At 38.9% G+C, this 22379-nt stretch overlaps 3 protein-coding genes across 16 annotated transcripts in view; 2 read left to right on the forward strand and 1 right to left on the reverse strand.

Moving 5' to 3' along the window:
• MTIF2 (mitochondrial translational initiation factor 2) overlaps positions 1-4523 on the forward strand; it is a 28522-nt gene extending 23999 nt beyond the window's left edge. For all 7 annotated transcript variants that reach the window (XM_040453695.1, XM_040453696.1, XM_040453697.1 and 4 more), the window contains 3 exons: positions 1852-2016; positions 3141-3281; positions 3916-4523. In XM_040453695.1, coding sequence (XP_040309629.1) covers positions 1852-2016; positions 3141-3281; positions 3916-4088 — 479 coding nt within the window. In that variant the 3' untranslated portion in view covers positions 4089-4523. The remainder of the gene's footprint in view (positions 1-1851; positions 2017-3140; positions 3282-3915) is intronic.
• A 599-nt stretch (positions 4524-5122) lies between these two features.
• On the reverse strand, positions 5123-7831 carry RPS27A (ribosomal protein S27a). Its single transcript, XM_040453710.1, has 6 exons — positions 7774-7831; positions 7575-7639; positions 6866-6920; positions 6387-6472; positions 5887-6018; positions 5123-5306 (listed from the first exon to the last, which is right to left on the reverse strand). Exons 2-6 carry the CDS (start codon positions 7620-7622, stop codon positions 5157-5159), a joined length of 471 nt encoding a protein of 156 aa, XP_040309644.1. The 5' UTR covers positions 7623-7639; positions 7774-7831; the 3' UTR covers positions 5123-5156.
• Positions 7832-8129: 298 nt separating this feature from the next.
• The window catches only part of CLHC1 (clathrin heavy chain linker domain containing 1), a 43018-nt gene continuing 28768 nt past the window's right edge, over positions 8130-22379 (forward strand). For 2 of the 8 annotated variants that reach the window (XM_040453701.1, XM_040453705.1), the window contains exons 1-4: positions 8130-8233; positions 12682-12940; positions 17286-17473; positions 21270-21403. In XM_040453701.1, the coding sequence (XP_040309635.1) occupies positions 12764-12940; positions 17286-17473; positions 21270-21403 (499 nt within the window). In that variant the 5' untranslated portion in view covers positions 8130-8233; positions 12682-12763. Of the gene's footprint in view, positions 8234-11966; positions 12143-12681; positions 12941-14792; positions 15174-17285; positions 17474-17823; positions 18012-21269; positions 21404-22379 lie in introns of those variants that run through there. The other 6 variants (XM_040453702.1, XM_040453704.1, XM_040453703.1 and 3 more) reach the window with 6 other exon arrangements.

Consider the following 22379-nt stretch of genomic DNA (forward strand, 5'->3'; position numbering starts at 1 on the left):
CCTTTCCCATTTCCCCACCCAATCCAAGGTTGGTTCTCTGTATCTTTTATTTAGACTTTTGAATGCTCCTGACACTGTAATCAGCCTGTTCAGTATTTTACTTCATCTTTTACTTTTGTCTACCTGTTTTTTGTCTATTGATAATTATATAAATCTTTCTTAGATTAAAAGCTGTGTTTAGCGTTAGTATATGCACTATTGAAGCAAACAGTTTTTAGCTTTAATTAAATGCCTAGAAGGTAGGGGGACTGGACTATTAGTTGAACTTACGATATACAAAAAGGTGACTCATGACTCACTTTAAGTCTAACACCTAGCAAGGCACCAACATTTTATTAATTAATGAATCACTTAGGAAGGAGGTACTTAGTGACTGTACTTATTTAGAATTAGATGTTACTTCTACTAAATAGTAATGCTGGTTATGGTTAATTCATTTTTAATTTTTATTTATTTTTAATTAAAAAAATTTTTTTTAATGTTTTTATCCATTTTTGAGAGAGAGAAAGAGACAAAGCATGAGCAGGGGAGGGGCAGAGAGAGGGAGACACAGAATCTGAAGCAGGCTCCAGGCTCTGAGCTATCAGCACAGAGCCTAATGTGCGGCTCCAACTTGTGACCTGAGTTGAAGTCGGACGCTTAACCGACTGAGCCACCCAGGTGCCCCAGTACTGGCTAATTCAAAGTATTTTCTAGGCATTGACCAGCCTAGCACTATACTATATAATGCAGGTACGTGTTAAATGATTTCTTAATGATAAAACTTTCAAGGTGGTTGTGTTTTTCTCTTGATTAACTTGTTTGCTTTCATTTTTATCACTTGTTTAAGGCCAGGAGTGTTTTGCTTTTTATTCCCTGTAAGGTATTTGCTGTTAAATATATTATTTGTTCTTTGGCAGAATAGTCAACTCCATAGAATTTCTTTCATTTCTTAAATAACTCTTAAACTTTACCAATTTAGTAACTATTTTGGAGCATCTTTTGGCCAGCTGAATATCTAAGAATAAACCACAAAAAGTTGTAGACAATAAGTTTATAATTTAGTAATACAATTGTTATTAAAATAATGTAAAAATATTTCAGCCCTATTCAATTTTTGTTTTCTTATTTCTCTGGTATAAAAATCAAAGTTTTGTTTAGCATACTGCCTTGCACAGTATGGGTACTTTTGTCTCTTAAATTAATGGGTTTAAAAATTATAAAGAAGTTTTCCTTGTTAAACAAGCTACAATAGTATTTGTAAAATCCTTTGGTTAATTTGAAAATTTACTAGTTTTCATGAGAAAAAATTACAGAATTTTTCATCACCCCTTTTAATTTACATAGAAGGAAATAAAACTTTTTTGTTAATGTTTATTCTTGAGAGAGAAAGCATGAACAGGGGAGGGGCAGAGAGAGAGGGACACAGAATCTGAAGCAGGCTTCAAGCTCCAAACTGTCAGCAGAGAGCCCAACATGGGGCTTGAACCCATGAACTGTGAGATCATGACCTGAGCTGAAGTTGGACGCTTAACTGACTGAGCCACCCAGGCACCCCTAAAACCTTTTTGTTTTTAAGTGTATTTTGAGAGAGAGCATGCAAGTGAGCAAGGGAGGGGCAGAGAGAGAGAGAGGGAGAGAGAGAATCCCAAGCAGGTTCTATGGTGTTAGCACAGAGCCAGACACGGGGCTCAATCCCACAAACCAAGAGATCATGACCTAAGCTGCAACCAAGAGTCCGACGCTTAGCTTAACTTACTGAGCCACTCAGGCTGCCCGAAATAAAACTATTTAGATTTGAGTTTCTGCTTGAAAGAAAAGTCCTTAATACAATATTTGTGCTACTTTATTGATTCTATTTCTGCTTCCCAGGTGTTATATATGGCTTCAATGTGAATGCAGGCAATGTTATCCAGAAGTCTGCTACAAAAAAAGGAGTAAAAATTAAACTTCACAAAATCATTTACCGCCTAATTGAAGATTTGCAGGAAGAACTGAGCAGCAGATTGCCTTGCATTGTGGAAGAGCATCCAATTGGTGAGTGTTCACTGAATATTAAACATTCGTATCTTAGGTGCTGTGAAGAACACTTGAAAGCAAAGTTTAGGGGAATTATAGTTCACTGTTGAAATACCTTCACTGTTCCAATAAATGGCCTGTGTCCTAGAAAAAATGATATATTCAATGTAACTTCCTATGTATTATAAACCTGCCCTCTGCAGCCTATGCTTTGGCCCTGAGGATACAAAGGCAAGTTAGGCAGTAAGAACTTGCCCTAAGGTTTAGACATCAACTAATTATAACACAAATTAGACTGGGATGGGATGCATGAAGATTATATACAGTGTTCTGGAAGGAGCCACTGATTTTGTCCTGGAGTTGGCTGAGAAGTCCACCATGAGAATAGTTAATTTTACATTTAAATATCACATATTTAGAAATATTCTTTCTAGCATATCCCTTGGCCAGATGGAAGCCTAAATTTATTTGAGATGGACTGAATCGTTTTATCTGTTCTTATGGTCCAGAGATTTTTTAGGCTTTTGTGATCTGCTAAACATGACCATACAGAGATTTGTATGTTCTTGTGCTAAGGCACAATTTGGAAAACTTTTGAGTCATACAAGGGTTTCCATCAGCCAAATAACACTAACCCCAGTAAATCGGTATATTATAGTGTGTGATACCACGTCATTATTGGAATTTAATTTTCAGTGAACAAAATTAAGCTTTAAACTGAGTCACAGAATCAGTATTTAAGTGAATATAAATTATCAATGGGGAGATTAAAATTAGGTGATGACAGATGTTCTCTTCAAGAATAATATATTGAGGGACAGGTGAAAACTAGGTTTTCATAAAGCAGACAGTAAACTGTTATCTTCTAGTGCATTTTCAGCTAAAAAAGTGAATTTCTTTTTCCCTTGTTCATTTTTTTAGGCAAGCAGGTTCTTTTCCAGGAAAACCCAAGGATTTTCATGTTTATGTTTCTATGAGCAGTCAGAAAAATAAAGTTGGTAGAGTCAGAGAAAAACAGGATTTCAGTACATGAGTTTGTATTTTTCTCACACCTTTAATTCTTGCTCTGCAGAATATGTGAAATTATGTATTTCTCAGAATCTTTTGTTTTGTGTGCATCTAATGTTCTCTTCTTTCTAAAGGTGAGGCTTGTATACTAGCTACCTTCTCTGTAACAGAAGGGAAGAAAAAAGTTCCTGTGGCTGGCTGCAGAGTCCAAAAGGGTCAGTTAGAAAAACAGAAAAAATTTAAATTAATCCGTAATGGACATGTTATTTGGAAGGGTAAGCAAGATCACAATCTGTTTCTATAATATTAAATCCAGTCACCCAAACCTACTGATTCCATGTAACCACCTAAAATCTCACTCCCATATCCTGGTTCAGGCTGTTACCTTTTGTTAACTCAAACCTAGTCTGCAGGTGACAGGCTCCCTCCCTTACTAGTCCTGATGTCTCTTCCAGGATTTTTAGTCCTGCCTGGTAATCTATATAAACTGTAACAAGCCTGATAAATCAGTAATCTAGTTTCCTAAGCTTCTGAAAATTGGCCGCAAATTACCCTTCCAGCTGTCTCCTACCCCTGATCTACAGCATTGTACTTGGTTTACCTTGACCTTTTGCCTGCAATGTCTTTTATCCTGGATTATCTCATTCTTTAAATCTTGAGTACAATGCCATCCTCTGCAAAGTTAGTCTAACCTTTGAGATTTAGTTCTTTCCCTATAAGCCACATCTTGCTTACAGCAAACCATTTTTCTTTGGTTTCCCTAGTATTTAGTTCCATCATTTAACATGATAGGACTGTAAAATTTAGGACTTTCAGGGTAATTTTCCTTTTAACACCAGACTGTATAGCACTTAGCAGGTATAATTTGTTGAGTATACCTACCTTGTTTTTTTGTTTTTATATTTTAAGGCTCATTAACCTCATTGAAACACCATAAAGATGACATTTCAGTCATCAAAACTGGAATGGACTGTGGTCTCAGTTTGGATGAAGAAAAGGTAGAATTTAAAGTGGGAGATGAAATTGTTTGTTATGAAGAAAAAGAAGTTCCAGCTAAGACTTCTTGGAATCCAGGATTTTAAAATTACATTAAAAATGTAAACAATTAATGGGGTGCCTGGCTGGCTCAGTGGGTAGAGTTTGTGACTCTTGATCTCAGGGTCTGAAGTTTGAACCCTATGTTGGGTGCAGAGATTATTTTAAAAAATAAATTTAAAAACAAGTATCTTGCTTTATTATAGAACGACTAGTTATGCTTTAGTGAAGGGAAGAATTCACTTCTGGCCAAAAAATACCCAAGTAGCTATACCAGGTGTTAACATGGATAACTTGTCAAAATGCTACAGAGATAGGAAACGTTATTTAAGGATGCCTCCAAGTAGAAATCCTGTTAAGAATGGTATGACATGGTAAAAGGGAATTGTTCATTATCAGTGCCATTGAGTGTAGTAAGTCCGTTGCATGTTTTCGTTGAGTGGTATCAAAACAAGCAAAACTCCCTCAATTTAGCTTATGGGCAAAATATAGTGCCAAATATTGCTTAAAACTTTCTCAACATTAACAGTACTAGTGAACAAACAGTTTAAAGTTCTAAGATTTCACATTCAACATTCAATAAGAATGTTCCCATGTACTGTACACTGCAAATATACCAGCCAAACCACCCAGGGACTCAGGATAACTTAGCCTTTATATTTCTTATATATGAAACAAATATGTTGTAGTCTCTTTTTAAGGCAAGGTGTAACACCCATTCATACCAGAGTTTCTCAAGTCGGCGGGGGTGGGGGGAACGGACAGCCTCCACTCTACCATCCCAGGATCATTTGGCAGTGTTTGGATACACTTGGTGGAAACGGTGTGCTACCGGCATCAGGTGGGTAGAAAGAGGCCTAGGATGCACAACCCCCACAACAAAAATTTATCTGGTCCAAATGTTAACAGTGCCGATGTTAAAAATTAACAGAAATACAAACTGGCTTGTATCTAGACAGTTGATATTAAATACAACCTAATTCTGCCAAAGTATATGTAGTTTATCAAAGAAAATGGTGTGATCTTCAATTTGATACTTAAAAACCACTCTTTAAGTGACTAAAGAATTTCAACAATTCAATGTTAGTTCATGTCTTTTATTAACCCATATACAGTTACTTGTCTTCGGGTTTGTTGAAGCAGTAGGTCAGACAACATTTGCCACAATAATGTCTGTCAAAGTGGCTAGCCATAAAAACTCCAGCACCACATTCATCTGAAGGGCACTCCCGACGAAGGCGACTGATTTTGCCATTCTCATCCACCTAAAAAGTACAAACCTGCTGTTAAGGTAATTTTACAATGTATTCTGATGTCTAAGTTAAGGGACTCAAAATATTCAACCTCATTAAAGTTCACACACTCAGTACAGTTCAGTCTTCCAAGTGGTGGACAGATCTAAGACCTAAACCCAGATCTGACTTCAAAATCAGAACTTTAATTTGGAACAAGCAGCTTAAAGTGAAGCCCATCATATGAAGCTTGTTCAAACACCAAACAGGAACAAAGCTTTTAAAGAGTTTGATACCACAAAACAGATGAACATGGTGGGGGTGGGGGTGGGGGGGGGAAGGGAAGCAAACCGTAACTATAGCGAACCAAAAGGATTGATGGAGGGACACGGGTGGGAGATGGGCTAAATGGGTGATGGGCATTAAGGAGGGTACTTGTTTATGATCAACACTGGGTGTTATATGTAAGTGATGAATCACTAAATCCTATTCCTGAAACCAATATTACAAGTTAATTAATTAGAATTTAAATAAAACTTAAAAGAGTTTGAAACCAGAGGTGCAAACAAAATTTATTAATCTACAGATAGAAACTTATTCTAACTTGGCTCACCTTATAGTATTTCAGGACGGCCAATTTAACCTTCTTTCTCTTATGCTTATTCTTCTTGGGAGTCGTGTAAGACTTCTTCTTCCTTTTCTTAGCACCACCACGAAGTCTCAACACAAGATGAAGAGTGGACTCCTATTAATGAAAGAGTATGAAACAGGCTTTAAAATGAGTAATGTTCACATTCCATTAAGAAAGGGCAACTAGCATCATGCATCTTCTAACTGGATGGCTAAGAAGCACACAATACCAGAGAACAGGAAGTTGTGGAGGGAATATTAACTACTTGTTTATAGGGAGATCAAAGAACACATTGTATCACACCAGGAATGCAATCCACAAAATCCAGAATGTGAGAAACTATAACAGTGCTTGTGAAATGTTAATGCAGGGGTCACTAAGAACCTACTGCTAATCTAATGCTGTTCGCCCCCACTTTTGTGTGGTCAAAACTTACAAAATAAGATTTATATTTAAAGGACTGCTCTGTCCTCCAAACAGACCTTTTGAATGTTGTAGTCAGACAAAGTACGTCCATCTTCCAGTTGCTTGCCAGCAAAGATCAATCTCTGCTGATCAGGAGGAATTCCTAATAAAACAGTCAGTCACATCAGAAGAAGCATATCTGCTTAAGATTTATAAATAATCCTTAATCAAATAAAGGGTACTAATAGCAGTCACTATAAGCTAGGCATGGTTTTAAATGGTTGTAGAAGTTAACTCATTTAATCCTAATGACCATACGTGTTAATAGTAGTATCTTCATTTTACAGCTAAAGAAATGCATGTAGAGAATTAAATAGCTCGCCCAAATTCACACATGTGAAGTGCACCCCTTTTTGGCTCCATGCTCATAATATTATTCAAAAGCATTTGACTTTGTCATTTCGACCTCTTTCCATCCCACCCACAGCAGGTATGTCTAGTAAGTAGACCGGCGCCAGTACAGGTTAATTTCTCTGAAGTGGACAGTATTACTTGCCTTCCTTATCCTGAATCTTGGCCTTCACATTTTCTATTGTATCTGAAGGTTCGACCTAGGAATTTTAAAATGGAAATATATTGATAATATTAAGAAACTAAAATAAATGCCCAATTTAATTTTTTTAATGTTTATTTTTAGAAAAGAGAGCGCGATCGAGCGGGGGAGGGGCAGAGAGCTAGAGGGAGACACTGAGTCCAAAGCAGGCTGCAGGCAAAGCAGTCAGCAAAGAGCCCCATGCCGGAAGCTTAAGCGACTGAACCACCCAGACCACTTACCCAGTTCAACTTTAAAGTTACCCCCAAACCAAGCTGGTGGAGGGCGGAAGCCTACCCAACAGAGCTGACCACTTATCCAGGGTGCAAGCAAGCCCTGCCAGGTCCGTTGCTGGCGTGCACACTTCCTGAGCCCAGGGCAGGCGGGCGGCGGCGGCTGGGCCACACGTGTTCGCCCCCACCCGTGGGAGCGCCTCCTTCCCCCTCCGCAGGAGCCCGACTTTGACTACCTGGCCAGAACCACTGGAGAGGGAAGTGCCCACTCTTCAGTTATCTAAAGTCAGCCCTAGGCCCCTACTCAGCAAAGCCTCAACTCAGAGCCAGTCTTCTGAACCCAGACTTCTAAACATTCTGCTACAGAAAGCGGCACGCATCCCTAACTCCACTTCAGGCCCACATTCAGGCCTTGACTTCCTCACGCCACATGGCCATACCTCAAGAGTGATAGTCTTCCCCGTAAGGGTCTTCACGAAAATCTGCATCTTGGCGGCGGTTCCACCTGAGGTTGAGCCAAAAAAAAAAAAAAAAAAAAAAAAAAAAAAAAAGAAAAAAGAGAGAACTCAGACCTGGGGAAACAGAAGAGAGCGCCCGGTAGGCCGCTGGGCGGAGAGAGGCCCAGGAGCACACACTCACCGCAGATGGCGGATCGGAAAGGAAAGCTACGCGCCGGCCCACGGGGTTTCCCGGCGCCCCCGCCAGAGGTCCCACCTCGTAGGTGGCCACACCAAATGCCGTACTGCTGTCACGGCGACTGTCTAACAACATGCCAGACTAGGGCGCGAACCTCATTTCTCCTCTCTACCATGAACTTATTTCTCACTTTAACCCTCAGAATGCTGTCGAAATAGTAGATTTAAACAAATAACAATGGCTTTAAAAGGCTTTTGCCATACAAGCCACCAGGCTAGTAGGGTCTTAAAAAGGGGGTGGGGTTGAGGGGGCCTCATTGAGGAAAGGGGAGGAAAAGGAAGTGTCTTCTGGGAATTGTAGTTTTTTAGTTTGGACTACTTGTCCCAAGATGCAGCTCCACACCCCCGGTTCCCTAGTTACTGTCTCCAAGCGCTGGAGTCAGTGTTTGGAGAAAGGGATTAAGGTGAGAAGGGAGCAAGGCCCAGGGGGAGTAATGGTTTCGGGGAAGGTGGAAACGGGTCGGAAATGACTAGGAGGAAAGGTTAAGAGTCGGGAGAAGAAGGGATCGGGGAACGAAGGTACCGTTCACTTACATACAGAGCTGGTGAGGGGCGGAGGATAAGCAACCAGCCATCAGATGATTTGGCCTCCAGGAGAAGGGAATTCCTGTGGCCAGCTCCAGGCAGACCGAAAGATAGGTAGTATCTTAAAACCCTTGGGTTTATCTTTTTCTGTCCTGTAGCCCTTCCTCGTCTTCAATCCCCAATTCTGTCCTAGTTTGAGTAAGGTTCTGGGCATTGTGTAGGTGTAGGACTCCTAAGTGAGAAACAGTTTAACATGTTGAAAATCTCAGGAGTTTTCAACTTTTCAAATGAAGTCATGTGGGAAAGAACCTGCAGAATGATTATTTAGTTGTAGAATTTCCAGGTGGGGACATTTCGTTTGTGAAGGTACCAAGAGGAAGATTTTGGAGTATGTGTAGGGTTCTCTCCTAGTTCCGCGGACCAATGAGAAGCAAGTTACACCTTCCTCTGGCCTTTCTTCACTGTGCGAACCACGGAATCCTTTGTTAATGTACCTTCCCTAATGCCTTCTCTTTTTATCTTTCCATGCCTGTCTGCATCTCCATCCTCAACCTCAAATTCAGGCCGTCCTTATTATTCTCCTGGAAAAGTTAATCGAACTTTTTTCTTTTTTTTATTTTTTAATGGTTATTTATTTTTGAGAGAGAGCGAGAGAGAGCGTGCATGAGTGGAGGAGGGGCAGAGAGAGAGGGAGACACAAAGTCTGAAGCAGGTTCCAGGCTCTGAGCTGAGCTGTCAGCACAGAGCCCAAGTTGGGGCTCACACCCACGAACCATGAGATAATGACCTGAGCTGAAGTCGGACACCCAACTGACTGAGCCACCCAGGTGCCCCGAGTCAATCTAACTTCTAACCTACCTTCAGTCTTTCTCCTTTTCTAACCGACCCTCACTTTTGCCTCCAAAACATTCTAAAAAGTAAAGGTAATTATGTCATATTCTACTTCACCTTCAAGGATAAAATCCAAATTCTTCAATATGATATTCAGACTCTGCCTTCCTTATAGCCTAATCTATCACACCCATTACATACTTTACGCTTTAATGACTGAGCTAATTGAGGTACCTAACTTATGCTTTCTCATGCTTTGGCACTTCTAAAAAATCCATTTCTTTTTCTTAGAACATTCTTCGTCTCATATTCTGCCAGCTAGTCCCCATCTTTACAACAAAAGACCTTCAAAGAGTTTTCTATGCTCATTGTCTCCAGTTTTCCCCTTCCATTAAATGAATCTACTATCAAGCTTCTGTCTCTACCAAGCAATGGAATAGCTCTTGTGGTCACTAATCACCCCCATGTTGCTAAATTCACTGGTCATTTAATCTTATTTGATCAAATCAACATTTGACACAGTTGATTACTCCCTCCCTCTTTGAAATGTTTTTCCCCCTGACTTCCAGGATACGTCTCTCACTTCTCCTTCCCTTGACAGTCTTTTCCAGGCTTTTTTGTTGCTTCCTCTTGATCTACCAGACCTCTAAACTTTGGAGTGCTTCCAAGGCCCAGTCCTTGGACTTCTGCTTTGTTGACATTTCCTGGGTCATTTTCATTCTGTCTCATAACTTTTAAATACCATTTGTATGCACATGACTGATAAATTCCTATCTTATCATCACTAAGGCCGAAAACTTTATGGTCATCCTCGATTGTTCTCTCATATCCCCCTACCCTCATATGCACAGTGAATCTTCTTGGCTTTATTTTCAATGCACACAACACTTCTCACCACCTCTACTGTTACCACCCCGATTCACGCCACCCTTATCTTTTGCCCAGATCATTGCATAGCCTCCTAACAGTGCTTCCAGCTTTGACCCTTGTCTTCACAGAGCAGCAGGAAATGTATGTATGTCAGATGTCACTCTTCTGCTCACAGCCCTCCAGTGGCTTCCCATCTCATTCAGAGTTAAGAATAAATTCCTATAAGTGAGGTTGTTGCTCCAGCCCTGGAACCACAAGGCCATGATCCAGCTCATTGTTCCTCTTGCCAAGTCTGCCTAGTGAAAGTGGCACCTTTTTCTAACCTGCACAAAGGTGCCGCATGGGCTGGGAGTGGTCCTGCCTTCGAGGGCTTCTATTTTACGTGATCTGGCAGCTACCTCTCTGACCTTATCTTTTCTCTCCCTTTCCCATTCTCTCCTAGCCCTGCTGGCCTTCTTGCTGTTTGTCACACATGCTGTCCTGCTTTGAAGATTTGGGCTTGCTGCTCTGTATGCATCAACCACTCTTCTCAGGAATCTTCACACTACTTTTTTCAGATTTCTAAAATGTGACCTTACCAGTGAGGGCTTTCCTCTTTCCCAACTTAATGCCTTGTATAAAGTAGCATCCTCCCACCTTCCTTTCTAGTTCCCATTCCTTGTTTTATTTATTTATTTATACAACTGTTTACTCCCATGTGTCATCTGTATTTTGTGTGTTGTCTGTCTCTCGGTTTGAATGTAACCTCCAGGAGGTTAGAGACTATTTTGTTTGATGCTGTATCTCTAATGTCTAGAATAGTGGCAGACACAGTAGGTGACCCCCCCCCACCCCGCCCAAACATTTATTGAATAAATACATGCAGCCCAACATAAACATTGCACTTGGGACGATTCCATTAGGTATTTTACCTGATGTTTCCCTGCCCTCTCCCACAGACTAGTGAGGTATCTCTCAGGCTTTTGGAGTGCAATGTGTCCACCTCTGTCACAATGCCCTCTCTGCTCTGTAGCAATGGCTCATTTAACTAGACCCAATAGGTTTGACTGGGAACATTTGTCACTCGTTTTCTCTGTATCCTTATGTGTCTAACATGAATGAATGAGTGAAAGGTAATCTGAGTTGTTTTATGTGGCTCTGGGGCATTTTGTACATGCTGAGGAACAGTCACTTTAGCCGTGTTCTGGTTTGAGAGCACCACAAGTCATGTCTTCTGAGCAGACCAGATTATTGCTCAGTAATTATTGATTATTAAGCATGTTTTTAGTACATATTCTACTAGAAACTACTATGTACTGGAATGCTTATAGGTAGGGAAGGATATTGGGAAATATGAACATTTTGGTTCCTGCCTACTGGTAGAGATAGAGAATGTAAACAGAAAGTTTCTCTTACAGAGTGGCTAAGTGATAATACCATGATAGAGCAAGTTCACAGTATTATGGGAGAATATACAACTTGACCAAGTTTAAGGGAATTCAGGGCAGCTTTCCTAGAGCTGTGTAAACTGAAATCTGAAAAATGAGTAAAGGCAAGTGAATGAGAGTGGTAGTACGAGTGTATCTTGGTGGGGACAGGGCGTGGTAAGGATGGAGAGAGGGAATACAGAAATGGGTAGAGAATTACATGAGACCCTCAGGTAAGAGAGCAAGTGCATGGGACTTGGGAAGAGTTAGGCATTTTTGAGCAAGCTATGGATTCTGTTTGATGTTAATGTGAACAGTTTTCAGGAACCAACTTCTGTATCTAACTCTAACTGGATAATGATTCTTTATTTTATTTTTTAATGTTTATTTTTGAGAGAGAGAAACAGAGTGCAAGCAGAGAAGGGGCAAGGAGGGGGAAGACACAGAATCCGAAGCAGGCTTCAGGCTCTAGGCTGTCAGCACAGAACCTGAGGCAGGGCTCAAAGCCACGAACTGTAAGCTCATGACCTGAGCCAAAGTCGGATGCCTAACCAACTGAGCCACCCAGGCGCCCCTTGATTCTTTACTAAAAGAGCAATGGAATGTGGCTGCTTGAAACTGTACTCAGAAAAAGACTGTTTGTTATCTTCAGTATCATTGATGGATGGATTTTAGCAGAAGGTCTGACTTCGTACTTTTAGTTAGTACATTTATATTAAAGATAGAATTATAATAAAGTTTATTATAAAATAAAGTCATGAGTTATTTGTAGCTATCATGACCATGCCTGGGCCAACTAAGCACACAGGTAAAGTATTTGACCTTGTTTGTATCACGAGGAGGCTTCCAAATTAGTTTTCCCATGTGAAACAAACAAAATGGTAAAAGTTCTGTTAGAGATATTAAATTAAACATACAGAATCATCCAATTACATGATACGGAGGCTTGGTTACTAAGAAAAGAGCTCTTTATTGACTGGTGTTTGGTATTTCTACCCTAGAGGTATAGCTCTTGACAGTAAAAAAGATTAGACTTTTTAATTCATAGGTTGAAATATTTATCTCAGAGTTTCATGGGAAGTTTTTTCCCATGAAAAATACATTTTTAGGCCAGATTTAATTTTTTATAAATTTATTAGAAATGACTTAATTTATTTTAATAAACAAATATTAATTTTATTTTAAGCTTCAGATTAATTGTTGGTCTTTTTTTCTTTCAGGCTTATCAAAGTTTTGGCTTTGTTGCAAAAGCCGGTCGAGGCTTAACTGTTCTCTGGTGAACCAGTGTGCAGATTGTGACATATGTCGGTCCAAGAAATAAATAAACATGCAGTTCTCCCTCCTATCATTAGTAGAAGTGACAAGGAATTTTTGGAAAGTATGCAAAGATACATAATTACAGAAACTGAAAGAGTGGGCTGTAATGAGGAAGGACCTGCTGATGAATATTACATCATATACCGAAATGTTTTTGATAAGGTATCATAATGCTATTTTAAGATTATGGAGTTTTCTTGTGGTAGAAATGGTCTGTCTTGACAACTGAGGCAGTATTCCTGCCTTAGTAACATCACTGATTGTTTGATTAAACTTCATTTGTCAATCTTGAGAAGTTCATCCAGTGTATTGGAAAGGGATTAATGGGGAAAGTACAGTGCTGGATTTCTATCATAGATAGTTATCGAGTGGTTTGATTGTTTTAGCTTAAGTGCAGGCTATCAGTGTTTGAACAATAATTTAGTGGTACCTTCTAACATCATTTTGGCCTTCTATCTGAAAATATCTTACTTGTTAGGAATTGGGCTGCAAGGCAGGAACCTGGTGGTGTTTTGGGTTTCTGATATCGCTAGAGTCTTGGCTTAGATTTGATCTAGCATATTAAATTGGAACCCCTTGTGAGTTAGAGGTCTAGATAGGTCCAGTAAACAAGAGGTTTGACTGGACTCAACACTGGAAATACAGAGATGAGTTTAGAAAATGTTATGGCTTTATATAACATTTGATTCGCACACTCTCAAAAATGAATAAATGTTTTTTAAAAATAGAATTCACGCAGATACATAAGAGTATAAACAGTCTTCTTTTTAAGTTTATTTATTTATTTTGAGAGAGCGAATCCCAAGCAGGCTGTGTACTGTCGTTGCAGAGACCAACTTGGGTCCTGAACCCAGGAATTGTGAGATTGTGACCTGAGCTGAAAACAAGAGTCCGATACTTAACTGACTGACACGGCCAGGCACCCCAGAAGCAATCTTTTCTTTCTTTAAAAAAATTTTTTTAACATTTATTTACTGTTGAGAGAGAGAGAGAGAGAGAGAGCTCACATGAGCAACGGCTTGTGTGTGCGAGCTGGGGAGGGGCAGAGAGAAGGGGAACAGAGGATCCCAAGCGGGCTCTGCACTGACAGCAGTGAGCCTGTTGTTGGGTTTGAACTCACAAACTGTGAGATCGTGACCTGAGCTGAAGTCAGAAGCTTAACCACCTGAGCCACCAGGCATTCCAGAAACAAGTCTTTTCTTTTAAGTCATCTAGAAAAATTATCTTTCAGAATTGGTACATTGGCAAATTAACTTCATTTTGTATGTTATGATCAATGATACTGCTTTTGGTTTTTGAGTCATTAAGGAATGTATTGGATAAATGTTTAAAAGTAGTGTTTTGAATGGGTTTCGTAAATATCAAGAATCATACTAAGACTCTACTTATCTGAAATCAGAGGAGAGTTATAACTGTGACATGTTTATCTTTGCATGCCCAAATGCTGGCACTTGTCAGAAGGTTTCTTCTTCTTTTTTAATTAAAATGTTTTAATGTTAATTTATTTTTGAGAGAGATAGTGTGAGTGGGGCAGAGAGAGAGGGGGACATAGGACCTGCAGAGGGCTCTGCTAATTTGTCAGAAGTTTTCATACATGAAGAATTGTCTGCTTTAAATTAGCATGGTTCTAGTGAAGTCATTCTGGAGGTGGTGTTGATAAATTTAATTCTTAGAGAAAAGACATGAGATTATATAAAAGGTAATAGACTACATCTATAGTCCTGTTTTCCCTAGCCTTTTCAGTGTTCCTCTGAAATCTGTGTTTTCTAGCAAGATTTCCATGTGGACTATCTGTCCATTGTACAGTTATCAATGATACATTTGTGCCTTGTAAAGAATCCTATTCTTCAGGACTGAGAGGGTATCTGAAATAGAAATTATTTGGTGCTTAAAGAAACTTTTCTTCTGCTTTCTCTAGATAATCTGTTTTTCCATTTTCATGTTATTCCAGCATATTTGATTGTTAATTAACTATTAATGACTGCCTTCTCTAATCTTCCTTCCCTCTTGGAAGGATCTAATTGGGAAAAGATGAAAGTATTAACTTGCATCTCTGAATACTTGGAATCAGAGAACTGATACGAAATTCTGCTTAAAATCACAGAGGATTTGACCTGGAGAACTGTGCCTGAATCAAAACAAGGAGCACCTGAGATTCTATTCTGATAATAAGAATTGAGTGTGGGTTTAGAGAGAGGCAAAGACTCAGTAAGCAAGGAAGACCAAAGCTAGGAGGAGTGAGCTTCTACAGAAATGGTGAATTATGGAGGCAACTTGCTCTGGAAAGTGGCTAGCTTTTGTGTCTCTGGAAGCACGTACATATAGTCTGTGTTCATCAGTAGGGGCTGAGGTGGAATGGCTGCCATTCCTCTTCTCCCTCAGATCTCTGTACTTGGTAAGTATAGCTCTGGCTTCTTGAGTTTAATGCAAATTTGAGTGTCAAACTTAAATGATTAGAGGCCAATAGGCCATATAAAAGAGTTACGTGGGTTGGCTATAAGAGAAGAAATCACGAGGACTCTGGTAAAATGAACAAATTCAATTGAAAGCTCCAGCTCATTATTGCCGTTAAGGAATGGTGGTTCTTGTTGGTAGATGTTTCAGAATTTTCAAGAGAAGCTAGAAATACAGTTTTTGGTGAAATTTCCTACATTTAAAAATACTCTGTGACAGGGGCGCCTGGGTGGCGCAGTCGGTTAAGCGTCCGACTTCAGCCAGGTCACGATCTCGCGGTCCGTGAGTTCGAGCCCCGCGTCAGGCTCTGGCTGATGGCTCGGAGCCTGGAGCCTGTTTCCAATTCTGTGTCTCCCTCTCTCTGCCCCTCCCCCATTCATGCTCTGTCTCTCTCTGTCCCAAAAATAAATAAACGTTGAAAAAAAAAATACTCTGTGAGTCAAGCAAAACTGGATTCTACCTGTAGCATGCCAGTGTGCTTCCTTTACTTTTATGCGTTTTCTATGCATTCTTAAAGGTTCCCATGAGTGTTCCTCTGAAATCTGTGTCTTTTAGCAACAGATGCGGGAGCTGATTGTAGTGTCACAACGTCTGTTTTCTTACCATTAATGTATCTTAGTTATATTGGATTGTTGTGGTGTGTCCTAGAGGCATGGGAAGTGGAGGATGGCCAGGAACAGGAGGGTATTTAATTTGGAAGACTACAGACTAATGCCCTCTGTCTTATTAAAGGTTCCTGGGTAGCTGCCCTCCTGATTTGAATAGCTGGGGAATATGGTAAAGTATGTCAAAAATATGGTAAATATGTCAAAAAGACAATCAGGGGGTGCCTGCATGGCTTACTTGGTTAGGCATCTGACTTTGGCTCAGGTCATGATCTCGTCATTCCTGAGTTTGAGCCCTGAATTGGGCTCTGTGCTAACAGCTCAGAGCCTGGAGCCTGCTTCAGATTCTGTGTCTCCCTCTCTCTCTCTGCTCCTCCCCACTCACACTCTGTCTCTGTCTTTCTCACAAATAAATAAACATTAAAAAAAAAAAAAAAGACAACCAGTATTTCCCATTCACATATCCTCTCCTGGTATTTACCATTGATCAGTAATCTCCTTACACTATTTCTTGATAGACCAGATATCTTGTAGACCAGATAATATTTTCTAGATATTGTTTAACAGAAAACCAATGGAGGATAACAGGGACTAGAGATGTAGCAGGGATAGATAGCATTATTATAGCTTTCAGAGAAAATTGTGAATTGATCACATCTATTCCCTGTACATAGAATTTGTAAACCATAAATTTATAACTTTTTTTGTTTTTTAACTTTCTTAAAATGTTTCTTAATTATTTACTTTTGCATGGGTAATGCATACACAAGATTAACAGAAAGAAAAAGAAAGAAACAAAGAAACACGGAAAGAAAGGAAAAGAACTAGAAAACCAGTAAAGAATAGACAATGGAAAGAAGTCAGGTCCTTTTCATCTCAGACCCTGCTTCTTCTTTGCTTCTTTGCAGGCACCCACTGTTTCTATTTTCTTTTGTTATCCTTCTTGAGATAGTCTGTACCTGTATACACCATAGGAAACCATGAATGTGTAGTGGGTTTTGGTACCATTTGGTAATGGAGAGTATTAGTAGGAGCTCATAGGTTAGAAAAACAGAGAGGTAAAGGGAATCCAAGATTTTAAGGTCTGAATGAAGTCAGAAACTAAATTTAGAAATAGTAAGAGATGATAGGTAGTTATATTTAAAATATCTATAATTGAAATAATTAGATCTCATATTGGTTTTAACTGACCTCATATAATGTTCGTGTTCATATTAAGTAAAGCAAAAATATTTAAGCTCACAGTATTATGATTCACAAAAACATATTCAGTAAATGTTAATTGTCTTTAATACTCAGTCACATTTGACTAGGAATTAAAGTTTAAGACTTCTAATTGCTCATCATGTTTTATTTAAGAAATAATCTACAATGCTGTTTGCAAGGCTTTTTGTTCCATCATTTCTAGAAAAAAATTGAGTACCATAGGCAGAAAAATCATATTTCAGGTAATAGAGTATGTCACTGCATACAAATCCATTCTTACTTCAATCAAAAAAGAATATGATGCCTTTATTGAGACAATAAAGGAAAGCCAAAAGACTGCATTTTGTCTTCATGGAAAACTTAAAGCTTTGGCAGCAGAGCCCATAGCATTGGTATATCACAGGAAAAGAACAATCCAACTTGAAGCAAAGTAAGTATATTAGTAAATAGCCCAAAAGATGATGTTACTTGGTTATGTTAACTAGTCACTGTAACTAAAACCAGTGGTTCTCAGTCTTTGTGAATTTCTATTTAATTTTATTTGTTTTAAACAGATTTGGGTTTTTTTGGATATGGTTTTATTTATTTATTTATTTTAATGTTTATCCATTTGAGAGCGAGAGTGCAAGTGGGAGAGGGGCAGAGAGAGAGAGACAAAGAATATGAAGCAAGCTCCACTGTCTGAGCTGTCACCATAGATCCGGACTCAGGGCTTGAACCCACGAACCATAGAATCATGACCTGAGCTGAAGTCGGATGTTTAACCTACTGAGCCACCCAGGCACCCCTCAATTTTATTTTAAAGCTATATTTTTATGTAACCTTTCCTACCAACTTGAAATAACTAAATTTTTTACTTCTTTCAAGTGAAAAATAATAATTTTATTGGAGAATTTTTTAATATCTCTTAGGATAATTGGAGGCACATTGTAGTATTATAAAATGAAGGGTGTGGATAATTGCTCCAGGTAATTTCTTATGTCGAAGATTTGATAGTACAATTTCACGATTACTGTCGGAATTAGAGCACTTAATCCTCTGAAGCACAACAGTACGTAATTTGGGAAGGGATAAGATGCTCTCTTGTTGAGTAGTGTTATATTTTCAAGTGTTCCGTTTGGTTAATAATGGGTACATGATTTTTATAGATTATATCAAATTATCTTGGAAAACTATGCAAAATTTGACTTCCATTTCTGGTAATAAAGTTGGCTAGATGTTGAGATAGATCTTTTTATTTGGGAAAAATGCTACCTAAAATATTTTTAAAAAATCTTTTTTTTTTTTGAAAAAAAATTTTTTTCCAACATTTTTTATTTATTTTTGGGACAGAGAGAGACAGAGCATGAACGGGGGAGGGGCAGAGAGAGAGGGAGACACAGAATCGGAAACAGGCTCCAGGCTCTGAGCCATCAGCCCAGAGCCTGATGCGGGGCTCGAACTCACGAACCGCGAGATCGTGACCTGGCTGAAGTCGGAAGCTTAACCGACTGCGCCACCCAGGCGCCCCAAAATCTTTTTAAAAGTAAACAGGAAGCTGGCAAATGAGAGATTATCAGCGCGAAATTGTAATAAAAGGTAAGAGGAGCAGTAATGCTTCTTTGGCCCTGAGAACCCTTGTTAAAACTAGTGACTATAAGCTTCAGGGGGACAAAAGACAAAGCCTAGGATCTACCCAAGGGTCCAGTCTACTGGGAAATCCTCATCATATAAAGCTGGGTCATTACAGGGCTATACGCTTGTAGAGTGAACCAGAAGCAAACTGCTCAACCCTTGGGGATTGCATAGAAAGTTGCCTTCTGTTCAGCAGAATGCTAATGAATGTGGGTCTTATTTTTAGGGTGATGAAATATTCTGGATCCAGAAGTCATAGTCTTAGAACTCTGAATATACTAAAATTCACTGAGTTGTATACAAGGGTGGATTTAAGGTATATGAATGATATTCAATATAGCTATTATTAAAAAAGGAGGATCCATCCATGGAGGATGGAGTGAGAAAGTCCTGGCTAATCAGAATGCAGAAGAGGGGCACCTGGGTGGCTCAGTCAGTTGAACATCCGTCTTGGGCTCAGGTCACAATCTTGCAGTCTGTGAGTTCAAGCCCTACGTCAGGCTCTGTGCTGAGACCTCAGAGCCTGGAGCCTCTTTCCGATTCTGTCTCTCTCTCTCTCTCTGCCTCTCCCCCACTCATGCTCTGTCTCTTAATGCCTCAAAAATAAAGATAAACATTAAAAAAAAAAATCAGAAGAGAATGCTTGTGATGAGCACTGAGTGATGTATGGAATTGTTGAATCACTATATTGTACATCTGTGACCAAATAACACTATGTTAACTATAATGGATTAAAGTAAAAAAAAAAAAAAAAGGAATAATGGGACAATGTTGAAGAGATAATGGCTGAAAATTTTCAAGACCTGGTGGGAGATAGCAATTCACAGATTCAAGAAGCCTCCAAAATTCCAAGCATTATAAATAATAAGAGATTCTCAACTAGATTTATCACAGTGAAACTGTCAAAGATAAAAAGATCCTAAAAGTAGTTATAGAAAGGAGCAACAATTAGATAACTTTGCATTAGTGTTATAACATATATTAGAATTTCATTCCTTTTTATGGCTGAATAGTATTCCATTGTATGAATATACCATATTTTGTTTATTTGTTGATGGATACTTGGGTTGTTTCTACCTCTGTCTATTGTGAACAATGCCTCTGAACATTTATGTACAAGTATCTGGGTCCCTGCTTTCAATTCTTTTGGAAGTCTGTTACCTTTTAATATGCTCTTCTTCCACAAGCTTAACTTTATTGGATGAAAGCCAAAGGATGTTTTATTTCTACAGTCCCTCTTTCATAAATGCTGCAGGCTCTTACTCAGCCATCTGTAGTCACCAGGAATTCTGTATAGTAATCAGATGTAGGCAGCAGTTTTGTACTGACAAATGTGTTTTTAATTTGCCAAAACCTCTGACATTTATGTATCTAACTTATTTTAATCTGTTATTTCTTCCCTGGGCCAACATATCAGTGATAAGATAGGCAGTGAACTTCAAATAATGCTTAAAAGAAATTTATATCTACCTCTTGGTCTTTAAGATCCCCATTTCTGGAATAAGTCAGTTTTATCTCAAAGAAGTAACTATCGTTCCTCCTGCTCTAGGATCAAAATTACTATAGGAGGCTGAATAATTGCCTTAAAGATATCAGGTCCTAATCCTGAGAACCTGGAAGTGTACTTTATTTGGAAAAAGGGTCTTTACAGATGTTATTACATTAAGGATCTTGAGATAGGGAGATTATCCTGGATTATCCAGGTGGACCCTAAATACAATCACAAGTGTTCTTATAAAAGAGAGGCAGAAGGAGTGTTGACAGGCAGAAGGGGAGAAGGCAGCATGACCACTAAGGCAGAGATTGAAGTGATGTAGCCATGGAAGGCCAGCAGCCCCCAGAAGTTGGAAGAGGCAAGGAACAGATTCTTCCCTAGAGCTTCTAGAGGAAGTGTAGCCCTTTGATTTTGGCCCAGTGTTGCTAATTTTGGATTTCTGATCTCTGGAACTGTGAGAGAATAAATTTCTGTTGTTTTAAGCTACCAATAAGTTTTTTGGCAATTTGTTATAGCAGCCACAGGAAACTAATACAATTACAAAAATAATTTTAATTGCAAAGGTAATTTTCAACTATTGGAAGTAGACATAGTACTTTGTGGCCAGATTATTATGTTTTACACATACAAATTTCCAGTGAGGTTGTGAATCATAGTGTAAGATTTTATTGATGCTCTGAAAGAAAACTGTTCCTCACTAGTGAGGTTAATTAACTTTTTACGGGCGTTGTTGTTGTTTTTTTTTTTTTTTTAATTTTTTAAATGTTTGTTTATTTTTTGAGAGAGAGAGAGAGCTTGAGCAGGGAAGGGGCAGAGAGAGAGGGAGACACAGAAACCAAAGCAGTCTCCAGGCTCTGAGCTGTCAGCCCAGAGCCTGGCCTGGGGCTCAGACTCATGAGCCATGAGATCATGACCTGAGCCGAAGTCAGAAACTTAACCAACTGAGTCACCCAGGCGCCCCATTTATGGGCATTGTTTTATAAACCTCCACCTAAGTCCATAATGGTTTAAAATTATAATTAGCCAAAATAATGATTTAACCTGTTTTACTTTAAATCTTATGATTATGTAACTAAATTCATTGAGAGAAATATAAGAAAGCCTTTCTGTTTTTCAGAATGAGGGTTATTGAAAATAATTCCTCACAAATTCAATTGCAAATAGACCAAATGAAGCAACTTAGGGCAGAGTATGACGCAAAAGAAGTAAAATATCATACTTTCTCCAAAGATCCTTCAAAACCTATTCCAGGTACTGTATTTTGTTTAAAATATTTAAAATTCCAACTGTTTTCAGTTATTACCTATTACACAAATTAGTATATATGTGCTGCAGTGTGTATATCTTGAAGTGTACCAGGACTTGAGCCAGACTTTACAAACAGCTTTAGACAGGACTCCAGGTTGATTGACATTGATGTCAATATTCACTGGTTCTTCATCTTCGGCTAAGTCACATTTTAAGAAACTTTGGAGTATATCCTGGAATTCATCAGGAGTTGAGAAGTTTTTATGATGAATGGATAGAAGAATTGCAAATATTCATCCTGAAGAAAAGGACGACTTTGAGAATAGATAACTGTATTAAAAACTTTTAAGGGTTTCAACCAGTGTTTATCCAGAGGCAGAGTCCATAGGTGGAAATTTTAGGAAGTCACTTTGGTTTCAGTAGAAGAAGCTATGTCTTGAAGACAATGAGCTGCTCCATAACACAGCATTTCACCTGAGTTTGGTTGATCATCCTGTGTTTGGTGGAAGCAGGGACTAGATTCACTTCAAATATAAAATTATGATTATCAAACTACAAATAAGGTACATATGAATAAGGAGAGAATAAGTCAAATTGATTAAATGCTGAGAGGATTCAGGGTAAGGGAATGATTAAAAATCGAGTAGCATTAATCCAGGAGAGTTTCTGGGAGAGAATTTTGAGGTATGCCTTTTAAAGGCAACAATTGGGGGCACCTGGGTAGCTCAGTCAGTTAAGCATCCGACTCTTGATTTAAGCTAGGGTTGGAATCTCACAGTTCATGAGTTCGACCCCCAAGTTAGGCTCTGCACTGACAGCTCAGAACCTGCTTGGGACTCTCTCTCTCCCTCTCCCTTTCCCCACCCCCTCAAAAATAAACATTAAAAAAATAATAATAATAAAGGTAACAATTGGCCTGAATAAGAGAATCATTTTAAGTATGTGTGAGTGGGTTGTTAAGAATAATGAATACAGGGGG

This window comes from Herpailurus yagouaroundi, unplaced genomic scaffold, assembly GCF_014898765.1.
Source record: "Herpailurus yagouaroundi ecotype Mexico unplaced genomic scaffold, PumYag 210, whole genome shotgun sequence".
Taxonomy (NCBI): Eukaryota; Metazoa; Chordata; class Mammalia; order Carnivora; family Felidae; genus Herpailurus; species Herpailurus yagouaroundi.